The sequence below is a fragment of the Sapajus apella genome, unplaced genomic scaffold (genome assembly GCF_009761245.1).
Source record: "Sapajus apella isolate SASKATOON/1434 unplaced genomic scaffold, GSC_monkey_1.0 scaffold32, whole genome shotgun sequence".
Taxonomy (NCBI): domain Eukaryota; kingdom Metazoa; phylum Chordata; class Mammalia; order Primates; family Cebidae; genus Sapajus; species Sapajus apella.
Genome location: NW_022436972.1, coordinates 6,128,986 through 6,137,449, shown reverse-complemented (window position 1 = coordinate 6,137,449; position 8,464 = coordinate 6,128,986). Strand labels below are relative to the sequence as shown.

The window sequence follows — 8,464 nt, the reverse complement described above, 5'->3', positions numbered from 1 at the left end:
AAAAAAAAAAAAAAAAAAAAAAAAAAGCAGGGATTGCAATCCTAGTCTCTGATGAAACAGACTTTAAACCAACAAAGGCCAAAAGAGACAAAGACGAGCATTACATAATGGTAAAGAGATCAATCCAACAATAGTGGGAGACTTTAACACCCCATTGTCAATATTAGACAGATCAATGAGACAGAAAATTAACGTCGATATTCAGGATTTGAACTCAGCTCCGGACCAAGCAGACCTAATAGACATCTATAGAACTCTCCACCCCAAATCAGCAGGGTATATATTCTTCTCAGCACTACATAGCACTTATTCTAAAATTGACCACATAATTGGAAGTAGAACACTCCTCAGCAAATGCAAAAGAATGGAAATCATAACGAACAGTTTCTCAGACCACAATGCAATCAAATTAGAACTCAGGATAAAAAAACTCACTCAAAACTGCATGACCACATGGGAACTGAACAATCTGCTGCTGAATGACTACTGGGTAAATAATGAAACTAAGGCAGAAATAAGTAAGTTCTTTGAAACCAATAAGAACAAAGACACAACGTACCAGAATCTCTGGGACACAGCCAAAGCAGTGTTTAAGAGGGAAATTTACAGCACTACATGCCCACAGAAGAGAGTGGGAAAGATTTAAAATCAACGCCCTAACATCACAGTTAAAAGAACTAGAGAAGAAAGAACAAACAAATTCAAAAGCTAGCAGAAGACAAGAAATAACTAAGGGCAGAACTGATAAGTCTGGTCTTCTGCCAGTATGCTGATGTGGCAATACACCCAGACAAAGTCGCCCCAGGTCACCAAACTTCTCACATCTAACTGGCATGTTCTTTCTGGATCAAGTGTTCAACTTCTTTCGAGTTCTCTAGCACTTCCTTGTTCTGGCCTTTCCAGGTGTTTCACATATGCTAGTAGGTTGTGTATTCCCCTACTGTATTTGGTGTCTAGAAACCCAATCTGGTCCAAGACTTTGTTTTCCAAATCAGGTATTTCATCGTCTTTATTTGATAATGCCCATGTAAAGTGACATCTTAACTGCTCCAGACTATCCTTGACCTGATGATCATCAGTATTTTTACTCATAGTTGCTGTGAATTAGGCAGCAGTTCTTCAGTGGTTTAGCTAGACTCCTCTGACATCTAGGCCGCCCCAATTTTTCTTCTCCCACACATCTTGCCTTAGGGCCAAAAGCTAATCTGGTGTTAGTCCCCATATATATATATGTATGTGTGTGTGTATATATATATAGACACACCTGCTATGTACACACAAATATTAAAACATTTAAAAAAGGCAGCACAGGCTCTCAGTCATCCTAAATTCCCTGGTTTCTGTTTCCAGGAGGCTCTGGATGTGGCCTTTCTGGGCATCATCTCCTCCTACCTCTCCATCTCCTGGAATCCTTTCACTGGGCCCTCTGGAACTCAGTAGAATCTCCACTTCCCTCACCCTTTCCTGCAGGTGCTTTCATTGCCATCTTGTTGCAACAAACCAGGTTCTTATCTGCCAGCACAGCTGCCTCTGCAGACCTTCTGCTACTGGAGGCCGAGATGGAGTAGATGTCTTCTTCATGCTTCACTGCTGCTCCTCCCACTCTAAAAACACTCAGTTTTGAATCTCATGTTATCAGACCCTGTTATTCATTACTGCTCCTTGCTACAGGCATCTATTGACCCCTAGCTCACTCGCTCTCTTTCATTCCTTGAAGATGTTAACTCAAAACACTGTCATTCTGTCATGACGATGGCCTTGTTTCCTGGTAATAATGGAAGCCCATATCCTTCCAATACTATGGGCTCCCAGATTCCTTGTTTTCTTCTTGAATGATCATGTCCTCTATTTTCCATTGGTAACTCACTCCAATGGACATACCCAAGACTTTTATTTCCAATAACTCCATTTCCCCCAGAATCTCAATTTCAAGTACCTCCTTCCTCAACCACCTACCTTTGATCTGCCCAGTTCACACTCTCTAAAACCCTAACTCAATCCTTCAGCCCCACTGGGACCTACAATCCATGTTTATTTTTATTTATTTATTTATTTTTTTGGAGATGGAGTCTTGCTCTGTCACCCAGGTTGGAGTGCAGTGGCATGACCTTGGCGCACTGCAACCTCTGCCTCCTGGATTCGTGATTCTCCTGCCTCAGTCTCCTGAGTAGCTGGGATTACAGGTACATGTCACCACACCCAGCTAATTTTTTGTATTTTTAGTATAGACAGGGTTTCACCATGTTGGTCAGGCTGGTCTCAAACTCCTGAGCTTGTGATCCGCCTGCCTAGGCCTCCCAAAGTGCTGAGATTACAGGTGTGAGCTACCACACCCAGCCCAACTGTTCTTACCTCCTGTTCATTGATCCACATTCTTCTAATGTCTCTTCTTTGCTCTGCATTGCGCCCCAGGTCAATTATTAAAATCCTCCTTTTGCATATACTCTCAAATTCTTCACCCTTCTTGCTTTGCAGTACTTATCCAGCTAAATTACAGCCCTGGTTAAATTCCATTTTTCAACTACTTCATGCCCACACCATCAGAGCTGAACATGGCTGAAAAAATGTCACACAACTACAATACATTCATGAACACTAACCTCCAGTGGGCCCTGGCAGTCATGATGTATTTACCTAGCCATTCACTCTATCACTTTCTTAATTATTTCATGCCTTTTCTCTCCTCTCATACCTTCAGCACCCTTTTCTTCATTCTGACTCTCAGCTGATGATTTTGTTCCCTGTTTCAGCGAGGAAACAGAAGCAATCAAAAGAGGTCTGCCACAAGTTTTCTCTCATATACCAACTCTTCCACTGGTATCTGTACCTACATACTTTACTGTTTTTTCCTGTGGTTACAGATGAACAGTCTTTCCTGCTAACTAAGGCCAATCTCAAGACAGCTTCTGGATACCATACCCACAGAGTATCTGAGAACAGTGCCCACAGCTGTTCCATCTTTCATTCTACTTTCTTTATTGGCTTTCTCATCAGCATACAGCACCTCATCAGTAAGTTATTAGCACTTTGATCTGAAAAAGCAAATTTTTTCTTGATGCTGATTCCCCTTTTGGCTACTGATTCATTTCTTTTCATCTCTTAAAGCAAAAATCCTTGAAATGCCTATATTCACTATCATTCCTCCTTTCCCTCCATTTTGTCTGCCCCGCTTCAATTCACTGAGAGTGCTCCTCCATGGTGTTAAAGCCAATGATCAATTCTTGGTACTCACTTCATTATCAATCCTACAAAATAGCATTTGGCAGACTTAATCACTCTCACTACTCGACAATTCTTTTCTTCCTCTTGGCTTTCAGCATACCTCACTCTCTCCAGTACTCCTCCGACCTTTCTGCCCATTCCTCTATTTCTTTTACTGATTCCTTTACATTTACATTTATATTCCCCTGCTTCTAAGCATAAAAGGCTTCCATCAGGTCTTGGATCTCTTCCCTTCTCTATCTGCTCCCATGCCTACGATGACCTTATCGAGTCTCATGGCTTTAAACATCACCTGTAAGTTGATGACATCCAAATTCATATCCAGCCATTCCTCTGAACAGATTCCTATGTAACCGTCAAGTAGATGTTTCTACTTAGACGCCTAATAAGCATCTAAAACTTAGCTATCCAAAACAGAGCTCCTGAACTTCCCCACATACTTGCTTTTCTTTCAGTCTTTCCTTCTAAGTGGCAATTCCATTCTTCCTAATGCTCACACCATCCTGCACTGTCTCCCTACCTTCAAAATACAAGAATCTGACAGCTTCTCACTACTTCCATTGCTTTTGTCTAGTTCATCCTCATCTTCTACCTAAGTGCTTGAAAGAGCCTCCAAATGGCTTGTTTGTACCCTTGCGTCCCCTACAGCCTATTCTCAACACAACAGACAGAGTGATCCTGTGAAAACCAGTCAGACTGTGTCCCTCTACCTGGAACCTTCCTGTGACTTCCTGTCATCACAGGAAGTTACAGACCACACAAGAACCCCTACACGACCTGGCTCTTCACTGCCTCTGTCCCTGGCTGTTACTTCTCACACTCTGGCTTCTGCCAATGCTTAAGAGCACACTAGACATGATCCTGCTGCATCGCAGCCTTTGTAATTGCCTGGAAAGCTCTTCCCCAGATGGCCACATGCCTCACCTCACACCCTCAATTCCTTCAAGTTTCACTCAAATGTCAGCTTTCCAGGGAGGTCTCTTTCCTCACTTCTCACTCTAAAATTACATACCTCTCTCTTCACCGATATTACTCCCCCACTCCCATCCACTTAAGTTTTTTCTGAGCACTAAGAAAACTATACGGATGTATGTTACTTATTTGTTTGTGATCTCCCTCCCCCAAACCCCATAATGTAAACTCCATGAAGGCAGGGATTCTTATCTGTTTTGTTAATTGCCATGTACCCAGCACTTAAAACAGTGTCTGGCACATAAAAGTCATTAAATATTGATGAATTAAATGAACAAAAGTTATCCACCTTCAATAATAACAATAAAATGTGTGAAAAGAATCACTCAAATACGACCAAGATGAAATAAAATGGCATGGGAAAAATATAGCTTACTAATATAATACATTCAAAAACCCACGGAGCACTAAAAAATAGCTAACCAAACACAAACATATTTAAAAAATGTGAAAGGAACACAGCAAAAGAGAAACAGCATTAACTCCTAAGAAAACAAAACTCAAACAGAAGAACATTCTTGAATTCTTCACAATAGATTCATGCTATTGAGCTTAGTAAGAACATATATTCAATAAAATAAAAGCTTGACTCTGAGATAATAAATAGCCCTGTACAATGAAAAGCAGAGCGTATAGCCAAATAAATAAATGGAGGACACCAATATGTCACCATGATGGATTAAACACATACATTAGAAATATTAATAAAACATACAATGCAGAAAATAAAATTAAGGACAATTTCTATTTCTATAAAATTAAGTAGCATAGAATAGAATGTAAAATTTTCCCCTGAAATAGTACAGAATTACTTTTCATTAAAAATCAGAGGTTCAAAGAGGCTTATTTTCAGATCACTAGCTAGAAAATCTGCCAACTGGTGGCTCCAACTAATCATAAGAGATTTTAAAAGACAATGTTTTTAAAAAAAACAATAAAAAAATTGAATATATTGTGCATTACCTGTTTTTTTCACAACAGAAACTACAAATCCTATTAGGTCCACCTCAGAACAAGATGGCTGAAAGTCTAGATCTAGAAATTTGCTGAAGTGAAGGGGTTCCCGTGGTTGGTAAACCTGAAATAAAATTTCATCTGAAGCCTACAAAAAACAAAACAAAAATTCAATATATGAAGATTCCATAAGCTAATAAAATAAGCACTTATCAATATTGAAAAATTACAATGAAAGGTTTGTACCGGTAGTTGTTGATACTGAGTTTTTTTTGTTGCCACTAACTGTATGTTGGCTCTTTCAGATTTACTTTTAGATTTTGAAGATGCAAGATAATAGATTCTGTATCTGTTTCCTTCAGTTAACAGAGAATATAAATCTGATGATGGACGCCAAATACTCAATATAACTGTTTGGAGAAAAGATGAGAAAGACACAATGGGAAGAAGTGATCATTTAAATTTTCATTTCAAAATAAATGCAAAGTTTTTAACTATTTTATTAAAAAGTGATAAAAACAAAGGATTTACATACTTACCTGAATCTTTTGCTTTTTTTGAATAGCTTATAATACGCAACTTCCACACAGTTGTGACATCCCTGGATAAACCTTGTTCTTTTTGCTCAGCAGATTCCATGGCTTTCCTGATTTCCAACTGGATCTGAGTTTGTTTCTTATCATTCAACATTTGCCTGTGATTATTCAAGGCTCTTAACTGCTCTTCACTGAAATAACCCTGTGACCATTTAAGATATTGAAATAAAAAGCAATCAAAATAAAACAAAAAGTCCCATCTATTGTAATCGGATCACTTTAAAGGAGACAAATCAACAAAATTAGAGTTCATTTTAAGGGTTTGTTTAATGTAATCAGTTTCTCACATAATATTCTCAGGTGCCTTAAACTGTTGCTAATTCTATTTCCCTAAGGCAAAAATGATCCTCCAGTTATAAATGTATTCTAATAATCATAATCACCACCATGTACATTATAGATGGTTAACATATGAATACTTACTATTTTGAGATATAGATCTATGTGTCGTAAATGTACTAACTCACTTAATCTTCACAACAATCCATGATGTAGTTAATATCATTGTTTCCGTGTTGTAGGTAATAAAACTGACGCACAAAGAGAAAAACTAATTTGCACAAGCCACATAGGTAGAGGTTGGTCCTAGAACCCTTATTCTTAGTCCCAGGGGTATAATTTCAGAAATGGATGCCTAGGCCAGGCGTGGTGGCTCACGCCTGTAACATCAGCACTTTGGGAGGCCACAGTGAGCGGATCACGAGGTCAAGAGATTCAGACCATCCTGGCCAACATGGTGAAACCCTGACTCTAGTAAAAATACAAAAAGTAGCTGGGTGTGGTGGTGCAGGCCTATAGTCCCAGGCTGGAGAATCACTTGAACCCGGGAGGCAGAGCTTGCAGTGAGCTGAGATCGCACCACTGTACTCCAGCCTGGCAACCGGACAAGACTCCATCTCAAAAAAAAAAAAAAAAAAAGAAAGAAAAAAATACAAAGATAACTTTAATAAAGTCAAATCTCATAGACTCATAGGCACTTAGAAACCTAAAGATAACCCACTCGTGATTTTCCCTTGCTAGAAGGTGGAAATGAAGCCCTAAGAAATAAATCACTTATCCAGTTACAGAGTGGCTGGGGAAAGGCCCTACTCTAATTCTGCCCCCTGATGTCCAGACAAAAAAAAAAACTGTTAAATTTTGTGGATGAAATTAAAGCTAACTTTATGATAATTCACAGAATGCACAACCTTCAACAAATATCATAAGAGATAGAAGCAAATAATTTTTAAAGAAAGAATCATAAAGCCTTTGTTTTTCAGACCTGCAGCAAGTATACTCACAGGTTTTTAAACTGGACTCACTTCTCATAGGGAGAGCCCAAATTGTAACATTTCAGAACAGGAGGGAATTCTATTCAGTACAGCACTGCTTACATTACTAATGAAATATTGTTTATTCAGTAGTCCCACTATTTAAAAAATTTAAGGCTATATTCACATGATTATTAAGTCATCAGGTAAATGAAATTAATCAATTAACAACAAGTTGTTCTGGTAAAGTAGTTGCTCCTTCCTCCCTATCTAACAAACCTAATCTTAGAATTTGATTTTCTTTTTAGATATCTATGTGTCTAAAAATTTAGGAGGTAACTTATCTTAATACATAAAATTATGTTCTAATAACAGTAACTAACATTTATATGGAACTTTTATATACATTATCTATTTGATCCTAAAACAACATTTTATGCCCACTTCATAGCTATTTTATTCTCATTTACTTTGCTAATGAGAACACCACAATTCTAAAGCCTATGCTATATATATATATTTTTTTTTTCCTGAGATGGAGTTTTGCTCTTGTTGCCCAAGCTGGAGTGCAGTGGCGCCGTCTTCACTCACTGCAACCTCCACCTCCCGGGTTCAAGCAATTCTCCTGCCTCAGCCTCCTGAGTAGCTGGGATTACAGGTGCCCACCACCATGCCCAGCTAATTTTTGTATTTTTAGTAGAGACAGGTTTCACCATGTTGGCCTCAAACTCCTGACCTTAGGTGATCCACCTGCCTCAGCCTCCCAAAGTGCTGGGATTACAGGCATGAGCCACCACATCCAGCCAGCCTATGCTACTTCTAATAGTTTAGTGCTTCTGAAACATTTCTACCCAAGTACCTTTAAGGTAGAGGATTATCAAGTATACTCAGGGTAGAACCCGAGAAACAGATAAGAACATGGAAACTAAGTCATTACTTTGAAGATACTTGTTTTATCTTAAAAAAGTTTTTTCCTTCAGAGTACAGGAGGGACAAAAATAAATAAGTTTTGCCTGCATTTTAAACCAAATTTATTTAATATATAAAATTCTAAAATGCTCCCATCCTCTACTTGGTATAGAGTTGAAAACAAACCACCATACTTGTTTGGCCTACCACTGAAAACCCCAGAAATGTACACATCCTCTTTGAGAAATTCAGCATTTCGACATACTCCTTCCTGGTATGGCCGGAGACTCTAAAATAGCTTCCCACCTTGAATGATCATCAAGCATCATTATATGCCCTCTTATTCTCTCACCTCAAGGTAAGCTGGGTCTGCTGCATTCTTCACTGCTTCATAGAGCTCTGCACCATCTTGCAGAGCATGAACTTGCCGTCTTGTTAGTACACGTGATGGTAAATATGGTTTTGTTGTGTTTTCTAAGAAAAAAGAATTACTAATTAACTAAACTAAATTTAAAAGCAGATAAAACTAAAGAACCATGCAAAAACAAAAATAAGAAACCA

The 8,464-nt window shown here is 38.5% G+C and overlaps 1 protein-coding gene across 2 annotated transcripts in view; it reads right to left on the bottom strand.

Moving 5' to 3' along the window:
• BRCA2 (BRCA2 DNA repair associated) overlaps positions 1-8,464 on the bottom strand; it is a 96,426-nt gene that overhangs the window by 13,954 nt on the left and 74,008 nt on the right. For both annotated transcript variants that reach the window (XM_032294425.1, XM_032294426.1), the window contains exons 21-24: positions 8,256-8,377; positions 5,688-5,886; positions 5,395-5,558; positions 5,158-5,296 (exon numbers count right to left, since the gene is read on the bottom strand). In XM_032294425.1, the coding sequence (XP_032150316.1) occupies positions 5,158-5,296; positions 5,395-5,558; positions 5,688-5,886; positions 8,256-8,377 (624 nt within the window). The remainder of the gene's footprint in view (positions 1-5,157; positions 5,297-5,394; positions 5,559-5,687; positions 5,887-8,255; positions 8,378-8,464) is intronic.